This window comes from Cryptomeria japonica, chromosome 6 (genome assembly GCF_030272615.1).
Source record: "Cryptomeria japonica chromosome 6, Sugi_1.0, whole genome shotgun sequence".
NCBI classification, from domain to species: domain Eukaryota; kingdom Viridiplantae; phylum Streptophyta; class Pinopsida; order Cupressales; family Cupressaceae; genus Cryptomeria; species Cryptomeria japonica.
The window spans coordinates 403,325,125-403,347,162 of NC_081410.1; the positions used below are offsets into that span (position 1 = coordinate 403,325,125).

General features: G+C 38.8%; 1 protein-coding gene across 2 annotated transcripts in view; it reads left to right on the top strand.

Annotated features, from left to right (window-relative positions):
- Positions 1–21,262, top strand: part of LOC131065838 (arginine biosynthesis bifunctional protein ArgJ, chloroplastic) — a 133,613-nt gene extending 112,351 nt beyond the window's left edge. For both annotated transcript variants that reach the window (XM_058000475.2, XM_058000474.2), the window contains exons 14-17: positions 19,909–19,986; positions 20,091–20,236; positions 20,345–20,415; positions 20,746–21,262. In XM_058000475.2, the coding sequence (XP_057856458.2) occupies positions 19,909–19,986; positions 20,091–20,236; positions 20,345–20,415; positions 20,746–20,828 (378 nt within the window). In that variant the 3' untranslated portion in view covers positions 20,829–21,262. The remainder of the gene's footprint in view (positions 1–19,908; positions 19,987–20,090; positions 20,237–20,344; positions 20,416–20,745) is intronic.
- The last annotated feature ends 776 nt before the right edge of the window (positions 21,263–22,038 follow it).

Genomic DNA, 22,038 nt, shown 5'->3' on the forward strand with positions numbered 1-22,038 from the left:
ACGTTATTTGATTTTTAGGGATTTTTTCAGGACGTTATTTGATTTTTAGGGATTTTTTTTTTAGGATGTTATTTGATTTTTATGATTTTTTTCAGGACATTATTTGATTTTTATGATTTTTTTTTCAAGATGTTATTCGATTTTTATGATTTTGCCCCCAGTGTCTAGCAAGGCAAGGAATATGATAGATGGATAACTAGGCTTGCTGAAATGTCGGTGGATAGAGGGAAGATGGAGGCCATTTATTATGGAGACAATGCGGATGCAATTTTCAAGGGCGATCGCGTGAGGGGAAGATACTGGATATGACAATGTAAAGCAATGGCATGGCATGAGGGACATGTCAATAGGCTTTTGAAACCATGTTTTTGCATTTTATGTCCTTATGTTGGATCAAGAAGAAGGGACAAAAGAGTGTATGGACTGGGATAGGATATGGATAGGACAAGCAAAATCGAAGACGAGTAAGGGATATGAATAGGATAAGGATGTGATAGGCTAAGGGATAATGATGAAAGGTTGCAATAAGCCAAGGTATATGGACGAAAGGTTGTAATGAGCAAATGGATAAAGACCAAAAGCTGTGATAGACTGAAAGTTGCAAATAGGATGCATGACGCTTGTGAAGATCCTTAGCCTTATCAAGATCAAAGGTGAAAAAGGGGATATGGACATGAAGGACGATAGGATAATGGGATAGTGAAGGGCAATAGGATATGACAAGATAATGATGGATGAAGCCTGCCCCCAATTATGCAAGAAGTTCATATATATTACGCATGACGCCTGTTTGCAAGGTTTTCATCATGGTACTTGTCCAAGGTGCCTGTTTGCCAGGTTTTCACTAGTGGACGAATTATTTTTCTTTACGTTTTTTTTCTTTTTTTTTTTTTCTTTTTTTGACATTTTGACTTTTTGGAAGAAAATGGACACAAGATAGGGAATGGAAGGACTCAGACATCTAATTTTTTGGATTGTAGCCTTGAAAAATGGACCATGACTATTAAAAGTATGCTCAAAGACGTTGGCAGGACAAGGACATGGAAATGAGATGGAACTAAGGATTTAGGCCAAGGATTGGATCAGAGGGACGGAAGGGTGGGAAATATGCATTGGATAATGAATTGGGTATTGGAAGAATTGGGCTTGAGCTGATGGAAATGCTGGCAAGATCAACATTGGCACACACCTTGAAGGTTGGTAGATTGATGGAGGAAAAATGGATCTGAAATTTTGAGATTTGGATGGAAGAATGGCCATGGACTTTGGGACATAAGGACCCAAAATGGATGAAGGAGGTGATGGAGGAATAGGTTTCGAAGGTTTGGATGGAGGAATAGCAATTTTGGATGCCAATTGTGATGTTGCTTTTTGTGCTTCTAGGAGCCACATGGGAACCCACATGGTTTTTGATTTTTCATTCTTTTGTGGTTCCTTGGAATGCATTGCTTGCATAAGGGATTTAGGAACCCATATAGATTTTGAATTTTCTTTTGGAGCAATGGGCCTTTGTGGTGTTTTGAATTTTTCTTTTTCTTTTTGGATCATATTTTTGTTTGCTTTGACATGTCGATTAAACGGGAAATGTTGATCCTTGACTGTATGTGGATTGCTGGACTTGTGAATTTTATGCTTGGCATCCAAATTGCTTGGAGGGGGAAAGGAATGTGTGTGTGGATAGGAATGAAATGGAGGTCCGTTGGATGGATGAAAGGTGCTCAAGGATGTGTGCCTTTGTTGATCCCACATAGGGGACGGAGGGATATAAGGACCTAAAGTGGATGGAAAGGATGAAGGGGGAGGCGTATGTCTGGATTTTGATGGAGGGATACCAATGTCTTGAGAGTGGGTTGTGTAGACATGACCCTTAAGATCTTCTTTGATATGGAGGGGTTCTTGCTCATGAAGGTCTACCCCTTTGCCTTTATGAATATTTTGACTTGTAGGATACTCTGTGCTTTCAGAGGAAGACGCGAGTCCATTATGAGGTGGATACGATATAGAAGAAATGATGGGGTCATAAAGTGGATCGGACTGAACCAAAGTAGAGGAAACCGTTGTACATGTAGGGGGTTCATGAACATCTTGCATAGATATGTTAGAATCATGAGGGGGACTAGGATCAATGACAAGCTCTACATGAGATGGAATGGGAGGAATAATGGGATCATCAAAAGAAATGAGATCTTGGAGTGTATATGGAGGATTAGGACATGGAGATGGAGGGATGACAACATCTTGTGGTGGACATGAAGCTAAAAGGATACTTTGATCTTGACAAGGAGGAAGATCATTGGATTCCTCTTTGAAGGTGATTTGCTCTTGACATTCAATGGGATCATTAGGAAGAATGGAAGGGACATCTTGATCTTGCTTAAGGAGTGGAATACCAATAGGACTTGAAAAGGCGTTGTGTTCTTGGATAGGAATAGGGACATCATCAAAGGAAATGAGATCTTGGTCAAATGTAGTATGCAATGGAAAAGTTTTAGGATCTTGATCTTGATCCATTTCAAGACTTATTTCTTCATGCTCTGAATCATCCTCTTGACATAGAGTTGGACTTTGGACATGCGTGGGGGATTTTGGCAAGGAATAAATGCTTTGACATGAGAGGGATGGACTTTGTATGGGACTCTCTAAAAGAGAAGCATTTGGTGGCATTGAATCTTGCATTTCCAAATAGTACAAGGGATTTGTATAAAGACATAAGTTAGCGTGTATTTCTATTGCAGACAACCCTTGGGAGGATGCATTATTTGATATTTCATTTGGAGGTGATGGTGGAAATTGCTCTTGTGAAGCTTTAGGAGATGATATGGGATGTTCTTGCGAAGCTTCAAAAGGTGTAAGAATAGATGCCACTGGAGAGTCAATTTTTTTATGCGGGAGTGAGCCATTGCTAGACATAGGTGCATGATTTTGATCTTTCTCGGAAAAGTCACTTAGGACTCTCTCATGCACTTATATTTATTGAATGGTTACATAAAAATTGGAAAGGACACCTTTGTAGGCAATTGGGAAAATTGAAAAGACACCTTTTTAGGTGGCCTCTTGGGGAAGTTGAAAGATCATCTATTGGCTATATGTTGTATTTCTTGATTGCCATGTGTTGCTCTCTTATAGGGGGCATGGAAATTGCAAGAGGCATAAGAGAACTATAAATGAGGGCTTGGGATAGAGGTTTAAGCATCCAAAGTTGAGTGGATCATTGAGAGTTGATCTAGAGTTGGGTGGATCATTGAGAGTTGATCCAAAGATGAGTGGATCAGCTAGAGTGGTGCGGATCATTCAAAGTGGAGTGATAATTTGAAGTTGAGAAGAATTCTCCTTCATTTGAGAGTTGAGCTGTAGTTTTTCTTGCAAATTGGTAAAGCCCATGAGGCTAGCCATTGTAATTTCTGAATAATTGTGTTATGCATGAATCTTGGGTGGAGTAACCCTTATAAAGTGTAAAAGCGCATGTGTTTGGGGTGTGTTAGGGGAGCTCTCTACATCTAAATACATACATAGTGCAGACATGGAGAGGATTATATACATGGGTTTTACATTGCAAAATTGCTTTAATTGGAAAAGTCCATTGGTTTTTCCTGTTAAAACCACTACCTAACTACCCAAACTGTGCATTTATTGGGCTTAAATCAGAGTTCTGTGACTCGTGGCAAGTCACGCGAGCTAGCGGGCCGGGTGACCCCTGTCGGGTCACGGTGACCCTGACCCGGGCTCAGACGGGTCAGGGGGCGTGACTCGTCGAGTCCAAGGGTCGTGACTCGGTCGACGTCACTTAAAAAAGTGTAGTCAAAAAAAAAAAAACATAACATTTTTTAATGATTTTTTTTGCCATTTCCCTTTCTTATAACCCTAAAAGGGATTGGCATTCACTTTTATGAGTGGAAGAGAGGAAAAAAGAGAGGAAGAGAGAACAATAGGAAGCCATAGTTTTGCGACCAGCTGAGAGGAAGAGGTGAAAAGCAAGTCAGTGAGTCCCTAGTAGTTCTCCTACGAGTTGTTGATGGGGAGAAGCCCGCTATGGGCTACATATATGAGGGCATGGATAGGGCTAAGGAGGCCATTAGATCTATATATGCTGGAGTTGAGGATAAGTATAGGCCCATTTGGGACATAATTGATAGAAGATGGCATAACCAGCTTCATAGGCCCATCCATGCAGCAGCTTATTACCTCAATCCATCATTTCGTTTCCGTGCTGATTTCAAAACGGATGAGGAGGTTCTTAGTGGGCTATATTCAGTTGTACAACGGATGGGCACTGATACCACAACTACACTGCTCGAGATGGATGCATTTAATAATGCAGTAGGGGCGATCTTTGCCAACCAATTGTGCAAAGAGGGTCGGACAAAATTGCAACCAGGTAGAAAATTCTAAAGTTTATGACATGCATTTTAATTTTTCATTTTATAATCTACCTTTAAAGTTGGAAATGAGACTAATGTTTTTTTCTTTTCCTTATCTCAGATAGATGGTGGCAAATGTTTGGGCCTTCAACCCCAAACCTTCAAAAAATTGCCATCCGCATATTGAGCCAGCCATGTAGCGCTTCTGGATGTGAGCGCAACTGGAGCATGTTCGAGCACATCAACTCGAAGAGGCGAAATAGATTGTCTGTGGAGAGGTTGAATGATCTAGTCTTTGTTCATTACAACCTCCGTCTCAAGACCAGACAGATTTTGGATGCTGACTCCTCTCCGATCACTCTAGAGGAAGTCGACCCCGAGTCCGATTGGCTCACTGAGTCCACCGATCTAGTCTTCACTGATGAGGACCTTGAGTGGGTTGACTAGGTAGACAGTGAGGTTGAGGTTGTGGCTATGGCAGAGGAGGATAGAGCATGATCAGGCACAACACCTATGGCTACTCAGACTGGCACATCACAGGCAGAGACTATGGCTACTCAGTCATCCAGGACCTACCTTAGACGCCTTTCTAGGAGGCAGATAGACGAGGCTAAGCCAGAGCTTGAGCCATAGACTTGTTTGTGTTTACACTTTACAGTTACATATATGTTTGGGAACATTTGAAGTCATGGATTTTATATACATTGGACAACATTTATAACTCTATATATCTATGTTTTCTAATTCCTTCAGCTACAATTTACATTTCTACACATGTGATGGATGTATGTTTATGTATGTGATCAAATTAGCTTCTATTTGATGATGTTATAGTGTCTTTAAGCTTAATTCAATAATGGGTGTATGAAACAAGTTTAAAATCGTTAAAAATCTCTAAATTTCAAGGGTTTTCTTATTTTGCCGAGTCGTTGCCGAGTCATTGCCGAGTCTGAGCCGAGTCACGAGCTAAGTCAGAGCCGAGTCCGAGTCTGGGAACTTTGGTTTAAATAGCAAGGCAATTAGAGTTTTAACTGGAAACTTAAGGAAACATAGGCAGGACATTTCCTTCAAGCAGGGTTGTCTCTGTATGTGTTTCTGACACATCCGAGGGGGTCAGAGATGCATCTCCCTCCAACACAAATTTTTATGCACAAGATGGAGCAAGCTGTCCAATTTTGAAAAAATGGATATTCCCTCCAAGTTCTCAAGTCCGTAGGACATCCAATGTGTTGAGGACATCATCTAGACCATTGAGGACATGTCTTTGTGGAACACCAACTATATTGGTTTTTAGCAGACTTATAGCATATTAAATCCAAATGACTAAACATAATCACGTAGGATGTTAGGATTCAAAGTCTGTAACATACCAAATATCACAAGAAAAAAAAAAGGGAGCAAATTTAAACAAACCCCTGAAGAGATAAGCATGAGAAGCATATATAGTTCCTTTCAGATTTTCAAGCAACCTTCCTTCTCTTTTTTCTCATATATAAGTTGAATCGTGTGATTTTCTTTGTGCAAGGAACTTTCCCTGTTTTGAGACATTAATTTTTTATGTTTTGCTTCCTTCTCCATCTGAGGTTTCAGATCAGTTTCAACGGTTCCAAATATGTAATATACAAACACAGTATTCTTTACTCATACTTACAAATTAAGGAGGCAGTCAGCATTCCTAACAAAAACATACACACAAAAATTTAATTCCAAGTTGGAGTAAGGCTTTGATTCACTGAAAGTGCAGTCCACTGCTACGTGACCAAGCTTATTGGTAATGGAGGGATTGCTGCTCCTGAAAAGTGATGTTTAATTCCCTGAATTTGTTCACTACAGCATTTGCACGTCAACCCATGCAGCTATCTTCCCTCATCTGTGTTGTGGGAAGGGCCACATTTGATCTGATTTCTTTGAGGCCCTCGCTGAGTAGAATTGGGAATCTATTTTCCATCAGGAAGAACCTACTTTCCCCCATTTCCAAATTGATTTCTTCAGAGTTAGAGGCAGTTTTAGCTAGGAAGTCAGCAACCTGATTTCCTACCTCCTTGTATGTTTACTTCACCACTTTAAAATCATTGAGAAGAAGTTTTATATCTTTCAAGAATTCTCTCAACTACCAATACTCAGGACTGAATGATTGTTGTTTTCTAAAATAGTCAACTAAAAATTGGAATTTGATGCCATTTAAATAGTGGTTGGCTGTCTTTTTTTCACCTCCATAATAGCTTGACAAATATCCGTTATTTTTAGCAGAATTGTTGTTTGCTCTCCCTAAACTACCTGCAAACCAGAAGATAATTTTACCATTACAATCCTGATGAACACCTTCCACACCAGCATTACTAGGTTTATCATTTTAATTCACACCTTCCAGCAAAAGATTTATTTTTGTCATGTCTAACAAAAGAACAAGCAAAATTTTAGGTTGCAACTCTAGCAATTCCATAACTGAAGCAAGCGTATTCATTATAGCAGATTTATATATGGGAGTTCTAAAGAGAAGTGAGCGATTTTGTGATTGCTGTTGTACCATTGTGGATACTGCAAGTGATAGTCTTCCAGCATCTGATTGGTACTGTTAGTGGTTTCCTCTTGTGGTTTAGAGATTAGGCATTGGTAGGTTAGTGCTATATTTACTTATGATGGTGACAGCTATATTATTATGTTATTTTTTATGTGAATGTCTTTTTTTAAGGTATTAAAAGAGTTTTTAGAAGGGAAGCCGGTTGCTAATTATTTGTGTAGTCATTGAGGACAATGGGTCGCAAGTTTGAAGACTTGTAGGGATTTTTTAAATGGTTTTGATATGAGTTTTTAAACTATTATAATTGGGAGGCATAAGGTTTATGATGATACATCTTTGGAGCACATTGTAAAAGTGCATTATTAGTTGAGTTAAACACTTTGAAATGAATTTTTTATCATGTCACCCTTTGCTTTTACTTTTGGGGCCATCCGTGCTACTTTTAATGCAACTTCCCGAGACTCACATGTGATATCAAGTGGATAGAGTATAATAGGACCAAAGAGGAGGCTGGAGGCTATTGTAAATATTAATAGAATACAATATTTTAATAGTCTATTAATTAACAAGATACAATTGTAACGAGGTTCATCTCCTTATATAGAGATTGGAAAAGAAACCACCTAAACAGATAAACATTACATGGCTCACTAAAAAGCAAACTAAAAGATATAGGAAGAAAAGACTTGCCACCAAGTTGGCTTTATTATAACTGTAAGCCTTTTCTTTTAATAATTTAATATCATTCTAATACCCTTAAGGCTTATTTCATTGTAAACATAACAAACTAAAAACAACTTGAACCATGAATATGCCATTCTTCAAAAACATTTCTTTGAAAATAGACCATACACTAGGTAGAACTCAACTAGGTAGAACTCCATCAAGCTGCCTCAAACCTTCGTAAAGGTGTAGCTCCCGAGCTGAGTTCCCAAGTTCCTGGATTACCACCTCTCTGAACTTTCAAATCACAGATCTCCCGAACCATTGGACAACAATCCATGTTGAGCTACTAAACTCCATCAGGTTGTCTCATAACCCTTGTAAGGGTATGATTCCCAAGATCACAAACTCCCAAACTAACTTGACAACCATCTATTCTGAGCTGGCTATATTGGCTTTCTTCCTATCTTCAAAGAACTAGACTTCGTTGAAATGCTCAAAAATCAATTTCTCCTTCACCATTGTCAACATCCATGAGATCTTCAACAATGCTTACATTAGCTCCTTTTGAGTTTTTCTTTGAGAATATCAATTGCTTGAAATGTATGGTTCCAAGCTGCGTGGCCCATTTTCTTGCAATAGTAGCATTATGTCCCTCTTTTGTCCTTATCAGATCTTCTACTCTTTGAGTATAATGCTACCTTAGGTTGAGGATCATTTGTTTTACCTTCTGCAATAGTTCTTTTTTCTTCAGCTAGAAGAGCCGAAATCATGTCTTCCAAACTTTTAGAAGAAAGTTGACTAAGAGTAAAGATTACGTTACTTAATTTTGAAGGCAAACTGTTTAACAAAATACCTTTAGAATCTTCATTATCTACTGCAACACTGACCTCTGCTAGATGTTGAAGAAGAGACCTTAAATTGTTCACGTGGCTTGACATAGTGCATCAGCAATCTTGAACTTGAACCGTTGAAGCTTTAAAAAGGATTTAGCATTAACCATTGCTACTCCAAATAGTGCATTCAAATTCTCCCAAATTTTCTTAGATGATTTGCTAGATCCACATGATGTAACTCAGAATCGGAAAGGGTTAGACGAATAACGGCTTTGGCTTTATCATATGTATTTTGCCATTCCAATAATTTACTAACATTTGTAGGAAGTTTCTCATTTTTGCTAACTGTTCCCCATAGATTCTTCGTGCATCAATTGCATCTGGACTGTTACTTTCCAAGTGGGGAAGTTGAAATCAAAATACTTATCCAATGAAATTCCCATTTCCAAAAAATATAGAAAACCCAAGCAAAAAATTGAAAAAACTCTAGCACACATTTCGAGGACATGCTGTAAATTGTAGAAAATCTACTTAAAAACATCACACAAAACATCCACTGCAATCCACAAGCCTTCAACAATCAACAATTCCTTCTAATAGATTCCCACAAGCTAGCTAGGCTAAGAAATCATAATAGAAAAAATACCCAAAACCTTAAACACCATAAATCTTTCACATGCAATGATATGCAAGAACATGCAATTAGCAAGCAACATGCAAGTTCATGCAACTCACATATATGCAAATTCAAATTATTTTGTATAAAAATTCCTACATGATCCTTTGAAAAAAATCTACCCACATAAACAAAGGCAACCTGTGATTTAACCTTGAAACCCTCATTAGTTTTTTCACAAGATTGAACTTCATTTCATGTGACCCCTTACTCTAATAGAACGCAACATTTTAATATTCTATTAATTGTTAGGATGCAATTACAATTGGGTTCATCTCTTTATATAAAGATTGGAGAAGAAACCACCCAAACGGATGAACATTACAAGACTCACTAAAAAGCGAATTAATAAAATAGAAAGAAAACACTTTCCATTAATGTGGCTTTATTACAACTATAGGCCTTATCTTAAGGCACCAAAGGTTGGAGGAATTTCTCCATCTTGAGCTAGCTTCACACTGATATGCCAAATTATTTGAGAAGCACCACCTCATTTGTGTGCCTTCTTGGAGCAAGGGGTCCTAGCAATTTTGTAACTATGGAAGTCCACACTTTGAAGATAGAAAGGGATTTAGTGTAGATGAAGCTTAGTATGAATATGGATGGTTGCCCAAATAGTTTGGGAGCTTATGGATCTTGAGAATTATACCCTTACTAGGCTCACGAGACAACCTGATGGAGCACTATGGATGTAGCTCAGCATGGATGGTTGTCCAATAATTTGGGAGATCTATAATTCAGGAGATTTGGAGGTGGAATCTAGGAATTTAGGAATTCAGCTTAGGAGATACTGAAATATGTGTTCTATTTGTTTTTGATGTAATAACGGGGAATGCTGAAATATTACATCTTAGTATAATAAATATATGTTAGATAGTTAGATATAATAAATAATTGTTACTATAGAAAGAAAACAAATGTTAGTTATGTGTGTAATATCCCTTTCTAAATTTTTATAACCACTAAATTTTTTTGGTGTTAACTTTCAATGTAGTATAGGACATAAACAAGAGTATTAAACAACAACAATTCAATTCAATATTTAATACTGAATCCCTCCAGTACATCAAAATTTATTATTAATTGGAGCAATCTGGGCCATATAAAATACTGATATGAACAACAATATTCAATCAAATTCTTATGTAGTCAATACTCAAATAACACAGATTAATATGGGTAACAAGTTATTACATGATGCTAAACTCACAAGTATACTGCAAGGTACTACAGAAACAAACAACACCACTAATAAGATGATTGTGCAACTGAGTTTAGCAACCAATTTGTATGGCAAAAATCCATATGCTGATACAAATTTCTGTTAGACATGCTTATCACAATGACAAAGTACTGTAGCAATAGTACAAAATAATGTTGTGCTGGTGGTACAAAATAATAATATAGTGGTATTGTAGCAAATTGAAAATTGAAAAAATGCTGCAATCCTTTTTGAACAACTGTGATTCCTGGGTGAAACCACCTCAAGGAACAAAAGGGTTTTCATCCTCTACTTCTGCCTAAAGAACACAAGGGACTTCATCCTCTAGATCTCTACACTGCAAGGGTTTCGTCCCTTCGGATAAATAGATGGACACAAGTGCTCAAGCTAAGATAAATTTGGGGTTTCGGTTTCATAAATTGGATGCTTTCCTTTTGAGCAATTATCTTCCTTTTATAAACTTCCCATTTTGGCCCCTTTTTAATTTGAATTCTTTTTTCTCTTTGAAAATTCTTTCCAAAAATTCACTTTATAAATATTACATAAGGTCTTATTATGTCTCATTTAGATGGCCACTTTATAATAATAATATTTAAGTTGTTCTTTTACAATGTTTAAAAATAAAGGTAGTAGGAGTCAGGACTAACCTCAAATGTTATTATTAAGTTATTTCCCTAACTTTATATTAATTTTGAAAATTAAAAAATAGGATATGGGTCTCCCAATTATTTGAATTCTGAAAATAGGACATGACAGTTTGCCATTAACAGAATTGCTTGCCCTAAAGCAGTCACAAATTTAGATGCTCAAGTATCTCTACACCTTTCAATGTCGCATTTCTAGTTGGGAGATTTTTCCAACGTGTCAGATATTTTGTTATGCTCGTGTTCCTCAATCTCTTCTCTTTAGCATCAATTTACCTTCATCATCCAAGGGAGACAACTTTGTTGAAGGAGTGATATGCTGCCTAAGTGCCTTTTTGAGGCACAAAATATGAAATACATGATGAATCCTATTGTTTTCTGGCAACTCATGCTTATAAGCAACCTCCTTAATCCTTCGCTTGATCTTGTAAGGCCTATAGAAGCGAGTCTTAAGCTTCTCAGCTCCACTTCTCTTGAGAGAAGACTATTTGTATGGCTGTGACATAAAGAAAACCATGTCTCCAACCTCAAAAGTATGCTTAGTGCACTGCTGATTTGCATACATCTATTGATTTTGTGCTTGCATATTTTCCTTGAGTGACTACAAAATTTCTTGGCTAGAATTGACCAAGTCTGTAGCTCTTGGCACTCTACTATCTGTAAAGGCCAAATCAACAAAAATTAAGTGGCATAACCATATAATGCCCTGAATAGAGTCATGCTAGTGGACATATGATGTGAATTTCTGTGGAAATTCTCCCCTAAATAGAACCATTTGATCCATGTTATTTGTGGCCTGACTACATAATTCTTCAAATACCCCTCAATCCACTTTTTAAGATTTTTCTTGTCCATCTGTTTGAAGGCAATAATTGGTATTGGGTGTCAACTTGGTTTCGACCAAATGAAAAAACTCCTACCAAAACAAACTAAGGAACTTGCTATCTTTGTCACTCTGTTCGTATGTAACCCATGAAGCCTGAATACTTATTTGAAAAACAATCCAACCCCTTGTGCCTTGTACTCAAAAGATATTTCAAAGAAATGAACATATTTAGTGAGTCTATCTACTACAACAAATATGCAATTCTTACCCAAAACTCTTGGAAGGATAGTGATGAAGCCCATAGAGATGCTCTCCAATTTTCGATTGGGGATTGGTAAGGGTTGTAGTAGACCTATTGGAAATACCCATACTATTTTGTTTTGCTAGCTAGTAACATACTTTTTGATGTGTTTGAGGACATCTTCCTCGAGTCATGTCCAAGAAAATCCCACCCTGATTTGCTTTAAGTGTTGAAGTATCCTAGGTGGCTTACCAAGAGTGTGCCATGAACTACTCTCAAGACTTTATTCTTCACCTTTGATTTTTGGGATGAGACAAACTATATCCTTGTAAAAGATGAGATCATTTGCTACCTTGTCATCTTGTAATTTGCCTTCACGGACATTAATATCATATGTGTTCTTTGTATACTCCACTTTTATAGTTACCTTCCAATCAATAAAGATATCAAACGTAAAGCATAACATTGGTTTTCTAGATAGGGCATTAGCTACAACTTTGTTCTTAACCTTAACATACTCAATATCAAAATTATAATCTTGAAGCTTACTCACCCTTTTTTATTGTCTATCATTGAAATCTCTCTAGCTAAGGAAAAATTTCAAGCTGTTGTGGCGAGTTTTAACCACTCTATGGTACCACCACTCATGTGCTATGCCTTCTACATGAAGGGTAGCAGATTTTATAGCCTCTTTTTCATACATAAGGTTTAATGAAAAATATGTATCTAACTTTTGAACCCAAGCACAAGTTGCATACTTGTTTGAACCATCAAAAGTAGGAATGGCTAGCTTACCCAATCTATGTTGCAAATCTTAGTGAGAATGACTTGCATTTTTCCTTGTCTCATTCTTTTGTCCACTCTTCATTTTCAAGTTACATAAATTGGTGAGAGACATTTTTGCATAATATTCATCAGAAGAAGTTGCAAAGTTATCTCCATTTTGATTTTACTCTTCTTCGTCTGGTTGGTAGATGTGGAATCGAAAACAATTCTGTTATTTGCAGTAACACTTTCTTCACTTGTATGGACTTTGAACTAACCTTGGAATGCTTAGATTTTGCATTGTTTGTAATAATTGTGCCATGAGATTCGTCATTTTCTGCTGGCCCTAGCTCATGTCGACAATAACCAATTGACACATTAACTACCCAAGAGTTAATACAAATAATTAATACATTGAAAGATAAATATTATCATATATAACGATAGGCATTTTATGTCGACTACATCATCCCCCCCAAAAGAAAAAGTCGTCTTCCAGATGACAAGTAAACATCAAGTAATATCTAAAAGACTAATGACAAGAGTGTAGGCAATGATTTGTACTGGACAACCCCAACTTGTAGTACACCTGCCAAATCAAATGGGGGTTTGGGGGCCATTCTCCCAACGGGATCAAGGGGCAGCGCCCCTTGTGGGGGTCTAGGGGTAGCACCCCCAATGGGGTCAAGGGGCAATGCTCCTTGCGGGGTAGCACCCTCGCGGCCAACACCAAATTTAGACCTTCAGAACCACACGAAACTCCATGGTGCACATCATTTTTCTGATTTTTTAAGATGCCAAAAGCAATATTGATGAAGTCAGAAAATGGAGACTTTGTAGTGTTAAACCATGGCTCAAGTGGCATTGCCATGTATGGCTTGCAACTTTTATTCACTTGCAGCCTTGACTCATTCCTCACGTACGGTTTAGTGTTTCTGTAAGGTGTCTTTGAATTTGAGTACGGCTCCTCTATATCGTATGGCTTCTCTTCTGCCATGTACGACCTCAACCTATGCATCTGCTTCTCCTCTCCGTACGGTATGTGAGCTGGTTCCATGTACGGGCTTTCATGTCCGTACAATTTATTGTCTCCCCGTTTGTACGGTGTGCGGGATTGCTTCCCGTACAACTTGTTTATCCTTTCTCTGTACGACGTCATCCCCACTTGCTTGTATGGTGTACTCACGTACGGTCTTCTCTTCTTCACGTACGACTCTCACATATGACAAAGGTTGTACTGCTAGACTCCCCGTGCGTACAAACTCTTCATCTTGCTTCTCCGTATGGTGTTCTAGTGTGTACGATATGTTTCCGTACGGCTCAATGACCTCCTTAACTTGTTTATCCATACGGTGTTCATGCTTGTATAGTATGTTTCCATACGACTTTGCTTCCTCCCTCGGTCGTACACTGTATTGTTTCTCGTATGACTTGTTTATCTTTTCTCTGTACGACGTCATCCCCACTTGCCTGTACGGTGTACTCACGTACTGTCTTCTCTTCTTCACTTATGACTCTCTCATGTACGACAAAGGTTGTACTACTAGACTCCCCATGCGTACGAACTCTGCAGCTTGCTTCTCCGTATGGTGTTCTTGTGTGTACAGTATGTTTTCGTACGGCTCAACGACCTCCTCAACTTGTTTATCCGTACGGTGTTCATGCTTGTACGGTATATTTCCGTACGACTTTGCTTCCTCCCTCGGTCGTACACTGTATGGATGGTGATACCCGTATGGTGTGTTCCACTCTTTTCTATACGACATCCTTGCACGACCCCTTCTTGCCTTCCATACTGTGTACGAAAATAGCCTTGTGGCCAATCTTTGTGTTGTCTGTATGGTGTATGGACTTCCTGCATAGCGTTCTTGTTTTTGTCTGTACGGTTCCTTTTGTTTAATATCTTCTCTTAATTCCATATTTTTTAACAGTACACTTTCATACAATCTCATTCCGTACGGATATGATTTTCTTTCATGCAGGCTCCCTTGTTCGTACGGCCTCTGTTCTTTCTTCGTGGGATTTTCCCTTCCACTTTCCATCTTTGTACTACTAGATGCATCATTCATAACTTTACATGCTTTCATTGGTTGCTCTTCACCGAGAGTTGTAGCTTCAAGAAAATTACATGCTGGTGAAAATTCCTCGTAGTTCTCCATTTGCTAGTGAAATAATCCATTCAAGGAACTCGTCCCATCTTCAAAATAATCTTCCAGTTCCAATACCCCTTCGTCGTTTGATTCCATGCCTTTCCTTCCTTTTTCCGTACCTAACTCTCCACCCTTGGACTCTGAGTTGAAGGATGCCATTACTTTACTCACCGCTTGATTCCTCAGGTCGATGATGTACTTCCTCTCGCCACTCTCAATTGAGAGTGTGTTTCGCTTCCAATTATGATTCGCCTTGGCAATAATCAACCATCCCCCCCCAAGGAGTGCGTTGTACGCCTTCTTATGTAACGGGATGACTACAAAGTCCAAGAAAGAATGTTGTGTCCCAATTATTACTTTTTGTGCCATCAATGTTCCCAACGGCTGGATGCCGTGTTGGTCAGCACCTACCAAGTGGAAAGTTGGTAGCCAGAGCGTCGGCTTCCCCAGACATTTCCAAATGTCTTTTGGCAGTACATTTACTCCCGAGTCTCCGTTGACAATGGTGTTTGTTAACTTCTTCCCCATTATTTCCATCTCGACGATCGTCAGCTTCCTCCCAATGCTCACCGTCAGCAACATTGGATCATTGGACTCATTCCCTTTGGGTGGTGGTTTTCCCATTAGTTCCTCCTTGTGTGGCATACATTGCTTCTGGATGATTGTGTCGTCATTGACTATGTTAGCAATTGCCATTCTCAATTGCGACATAGTTTGAAGGTCTACCATCTTGATGGGTACTATTGTCTGTAGCACCTACCAGACTATGTTCTTCTTTGACGCCCACAATGACGTACCTGTAGTTCCATTGGAGGTTACTCATTCCTTCGCTAGCACTTGTTCTACTTCAGCTCTACCTTCTTGGAATCGTTCCTTCTCCGTAAAAGAGTCCGAATACATCCCCTTCTTTGTCTATGCTCTCGTGGTTGCCAGTACTACCTCTTTTTGTTCCGCCACCTCCAGCATATAAATACCCTTCTACTTTGGGCAATCGATGTCATCATGATTCCCTAGTCCACACCATTTGCACAATAGTTGTACGTTGTCTTTCTTATTCTAGTAGTCTCTCGCACAGTGTCCCCATTCACTACATTGTCGGCACTGTATGATAGGACGTCCTCGAGTCATACTATATTTCGTTTCGCCCTTGTTGATTTCCATTGCCACCAGGCAATACATTTTGTGGTTTCAATGGAGTGGACTCTCCCTGTGTGAAGAGTACTTGTGTACTTCTCATCTTCGAATTGTATGGGCACTCCTTGATTGAACCCCTTAGCACTTGGCAAATCTCACAAAACATATTTCTAGGACAATTACTTTTCGTGTGCCCCTCAATTTCACACTCAGTACACCATAGTTCATTACATTCTTTATTGGTTGCTTTCTCGGCCATGAATTCTTTCATCATTCTCAACATATCCCATCTAAGGGCTTGTACAGTTTTGGATTCTTCGTCACTGCTACCTTTAGTGCTCTTGTCATTGTCGGTCTTCCTCTTCCCTCAGGAGGAGATTTTGTTTTGACTCTCAATGTCCATCGCCCGATTGTAAGCGTCGACGTACGAGGATGGAGGTACTACTTTCATCTTCTTGCACAGCGAAGGGATCAATCCCTCAGTGAACCACCTCTTCTTCAACCCGTCGGCTGGTTGGTTCTCCATCTTGTTCAACAGTTCTTTGAGCCTACGATTGTAAGCGCGTACACTCTCATTTTTACCCAACTTGGTATCATAGATTTCCACCTACAATCTCGTTGTCATCCCTCAGGAGTTTAAACTCTTCTTCGAACGCCTTCTTTAGATTAGTCCATCTCACCTTGCACTTGGCATCGAGGTCTATGTACCAGTCAATGGCAATTCCCCGAAGGGTGGCGGGAAATGCCTTCAGCCAACAGTCTTCGTCATCTAGGCCATTCGCCTCCCATATCGTTATACATGTTCTGCAATGTTGTACGGGATCGTCCAATCCATCCCCTATAATTTTTAGGGAGTTTCTGCTTCTCCTAGGTGTTCATCATTGTTTTCACTCGGAAGGTACTCCCTTGTGTGTCGGACTTGAGGGATTGTTCTGACCGCTACATTCTAGTGCTTTCCCTACACTCTTAGCCACATGCGCGTCCTATACACATCTACCTCCAACATCTTCAACACTCCGGGTACTTCCAGGTGTGCCAAACCTGGGAGGACTGTTCTGACCGCTACGTTCCGATGCTTTCCTTGCACTCTTGGCCACACATGTGTCCTCTACACGTCCACCTCCAGTGTCCCAACACTTCGAGTACTTCCAGACTTTGACTTGTCCTTGTGCTCCCTCTGGCCAAGGGTTTGCGGATCACCTAATCGCTTGGTCTTGACCACCCTATGGCCTCTTCTCACCTTTATTGGGGTCTATGGGCATGAATCACTCAAGGCCGACTCGACTTCTTTTAAGGCAACGACGCCAAAATGTTTATCGTTACGACTGATAAATTAAATACAAGAAATGATAATGTACAAGATAATGCATACCAAACACAACAGTAAAATATATCTTTATTCGCACATGTAATTACTATAGAGAAGAAGACCAGAGATGGTCAGCCAAGGATTAAAGTTCACCCGACTATATCTTACTACTTCCTAGGCGGTACCCAACATATTTGAAGGTCCCGACGGTTGCCGAGAGGTACACAACCGTCAACCAACTGACACATTAACTACCCGAGAGTGACAACCCACTTAATACAAATAATTGATACATTGACAAATAAATATTATCAAATATAACGATAGACATTTTATGCTGACTACATTCTTCTTGACCAAGACTACATATTGAAGTAAAGGCACATGAACTAGGTTTAATGTGATCAATGTCGAAATGCTTCTTAATCGCTTTCTCTATTTCTTCGTCATGTCTTCTATCATGGCGATATGGAAAAGTAATCATTGGTTTGGCTCCTTCCAACACTATAACATTTTCAAAACCTCCATTAGTGGCCTTCCTAGAGGTATATTGCTGAAAACTTTGTTATGCTTATCAAAAGAGATAGATTGGATATCCACATGATAACACTTCTTGCCATCTAAATAAGTGGTGGGAGTTATCAAACATTGGACTGCCCAAGCAACTTGATAATGTGATGCAGTCAAGGCGGGGAGATCCAATGAAGGACATCCCATCCTTGCAGCCTAACACAAACACCATGCAAGATACACCGGTAACTGGTAACACAACACTAGATAAAGCAGAAAGAACAACTGGTAACATCATAGAATACACAACCGGTAAACAGTATGAACAAATCTTATAACTTGACGAATTACATATGCCACATGCTGGATTGCAGTCCAGGATACAAACAATGCTTACAACACACATATAAGATCCGTAGATCATCTACACATCAAATCGGCCTCCGGAAACAATCTGTCGGTTCAACCTTAATCCTGACCTCTGCCCTTCTGGCTTTAGTCCACCAGACCAGAATCTCGCCGGTTCTACATCATCGCTTGATCTCGAACTTCTATCTTCTCAAATGATTCGCAAAACTTCTATTTATATCGTCCACAAATAATAACAACTTGATCAAGTCGGCCCAAAGACCAACCGGTTCACAATGAAATGTACTAATGGTAACATGTCGGCTCAAATCACTAAGAACATCTCCAAAGTGCATAAAACATCACGCTGTTCTCCGGGAACATCGAACAAGGCACAAGAAACATAAATCAACGATCCGCAAGTCATGGAGATCAACCGCAACCCGATCCAACTTGTCTCAACACACTGCAAGACTAACCGGTAAGAACATATCAACCGGGCCAATACCGGAATCGATATCTCACCGGAAGCAAATCCAAATGCAATGAAACTCGAACACGATAAGAACAACGAACTTAAGGGTATAAATCCAAATCCACAACGTTGAACTCCCAAACATGAAGAAGTGCCACGATCTCCAAGCAATTTCACTGCTAATTGCTCAACTGGTAAGAACTACACCGGTGCTCCTGCATCACAATGGTAAAATTTTCTCTCCGTTCTTGTAGTGGAAACAATTCCAGAAGCTCCATTTGATATTCCTCAGAACACTACCTTATTCCCATTATAGGTCACAACTTAAGTTCCATGGTCTGAAAATTTTGAGTGAATTTCTGAAGGGAATATAACCACTTAACCCCTTATACTACATCAATATCTCCTATGCCAACAACATGGAAGTCACCTATCACTTTGTGATTTTTCAAGGAGAGGTGCACTTTGGAAATTTTCTTTGTACAACGCATCATGAATCAATCAACAACCATCACATTAAACCTATGTTACCCGGTTCGCCTATTTTGGTCCACGCATCTGAACTGGGTTAGCTCGGGTTTGGGTTCGCATGGGGTTTGCCTTGGGTATGCCGTGGGTACGTACCTAGGTGTTTGGGCTCACTAGGTATGAACTTGGGCGTATTCAAAGGTGCTGAGCACCAAAACATAACAAAAACATACATTTTTGACCTTTTTTTGCAATTAAAAACCCTAAAAGCACCCCTTCTATCGTTGGGTTTTCGTCATGCATTGATCAATGATGAAGTAGCATACTATTAAATGTATTTAGTTTTATAATTCTGAATATTTTTTTAACTTTTTACTTATAACATGTATATATATACATACATACATACACACACACACACATATATATATACACACACACACACACGGACAAACCTGACCCACAAACCCAAAGGGCAAAATGTTTTTACCCAAACCCACGAACCGGGTTTGCGTACCTGAGCCCAAGCCCAAACCCGAACCAGTAACTTAGCATTAAACCCTTTGAAGTCATCTGTTTCGGTGATCAATCGTGAAAAATGGAGCCACAGAAATTTGTGGTCTCAGCTTCAGTGGTTAAACTTGTGTTCCGATACACTTCATTTATGCATAATGTTTTTCTTACCTATATGTAGTGTTGGTATATTTTCCCCTGGTTTATATATTGCTTTTTTCTGATCTTGTGTGCATGAATTTTGAGAAGGTGACAGTGACGGGTGCCAATAATGAATTGGAAGCAGCAAACGTTGCCCGATCAGTGGCATCTTCATCACTGACAAAGGTTTGAAGAAACTTGCAGTATTTATCTTTTTTGATCCTTCGTCATAATGCATTCCACCATGAATGGTCTAGGATACTAACATGTGATTATTGTTTCCTCCTCAGGCTGCCATTTATGGTAGGGATCCAAATTGGGGCCGTATTGCTTGTGCAGCCGGTTATGCTGGGGTTCACTTTAACCCAAATAATCTCCGGATTGCACTTGGGGACATTCTGCTCATGGATGGTGGACAACCATTGCCATTTGACCGGTCATCATTCTACTGTCACTGTTAATTTGTGCTATTTATCTCCTTATGATGTTTTGAGAATGTAATTTTTTAGATATAACAAAGACTTACGTTGTTTCTTTTAAACAGAGCATCAGCAAGTGCTTATCTCAAAAAAGCTGGAGAGATCCATGGCACAGTTTTTATCAGTATATCCATAGGTAATCACAAACTCATGAAACATAGTTTCAATGGTCTAATTTTTTTAATACAGAAAAATTGATCCATAACAATAATGCATTTTAGTAGAAAATTTAAGAAAGGCGAATGGCTTTAGAATAGTATTATTTTCTGTATACAGATTGTAGACAATTTCAGACAATATATTGCTATAATTGGCACTTATTTCCTGCTTCTATCAAACTTGTTTATTTGACTTCAACACATTTACATGTAAAAACGACAACTGCCAGTGAAAGTTGGACTAGTTGAAGCTTTATCAATTTGCTAAAATTTGTCTTCTTTGTGGACTTGTTGGAATTGAAATACAGGATCCGGCCAGGGCTCTAGTCAAGCATGGGGTTGTGATTTAAGCTATGATTATATCAAAATTAATGCAGAGTATACCACATAATGCAAATTGTATTCTGATGTAATCTGAGTCCAAAGCTATTCTAGCTCGCTCTGGGCCTAGCAGAATTATAATAGGTGGAAAGAAGACTATCAATATGAAACAACAAAGCCATAGTGAAAAATAGACGGAAATAGTCAGTGAAATTGACCTAAATGTAATAGTTCTTATGGGTCAACTATTCTGGAGTACGTTTTATAGATTATGATTTATGCTATTCAGGTTTGTTCAATTTACAGCAATTATAAGGGTAAAGAAGTTTTTCTTTCAATAGTAAGAAATAATACTGTAGATGAGAGAAAATTCCCCATCCAAATTCTGATCGCAATTACTCATGTATCAAGAATTGAAATTCGTTGACATTCAAGGATGTGGACATTGAAGTGTGACTGTGTTCTGTCACACATTTAATGAAGAGGTTTATGAAGCTTTTGTTAGATTATGTCCTTTATATATATATGGTCTAGAAAACACATGATGCAAAGAAAAGACTCCTTTACTCCTTCCTATTGTTACCGGGTCCAATATGGTTTTTCTTGTTCAGACTGAAATGTTCCTAATAAGATTATTCAATCCATTGGGGTTGGAATGCATTATTCTTTATCCACGGTCGTTAAATCTTGATCAAAAGAAATCGAAAAGCTGTAGAAGTCTCCTATGCGAGGAAAACCAACTTATTTTCAAACTAAACTTTTAAAATTCAGAAAATTTTAAATCTGAACTCTAGGCTTATTCCAGAAGCGTTTACAGTTGCAAAATTTTTACACTTGAATGTAGAGAGAACTAGGCGAATCGGCACCAAATACGCTCTCACTTTTTATGTGCTTTTCAATTTTTGCCATAGAGAAAATGTAGCTAAAATCCTTTATTAAAGAAGGATAAACTTTCCATAAATTTGATTTAGGATAATTAAATAAATGTAAGAATGAATAAGTTTTAATGATGTCCACAATAATTAATCTATGGGACTGAGAGCAGCGTCGTTAAAAATTTTCAGGTTCTTTTTATTGTCAGTTCTTCTATTGTGGATCTTGATCTAGATCTAGAAGCTTGCAGTTTTGTGAAGTCTCGCCCCCTTTAATAGCTCCTTTAGATTGCACACCTTCAAATTGTCCTCATATTGATGGATATCCTAATATGCTGCACAGTCAAAGATGAAGTGCCATTCAGTTTCCACCGCCCCTTTATTGTAGAAAAGATATGTTCTTTCCTC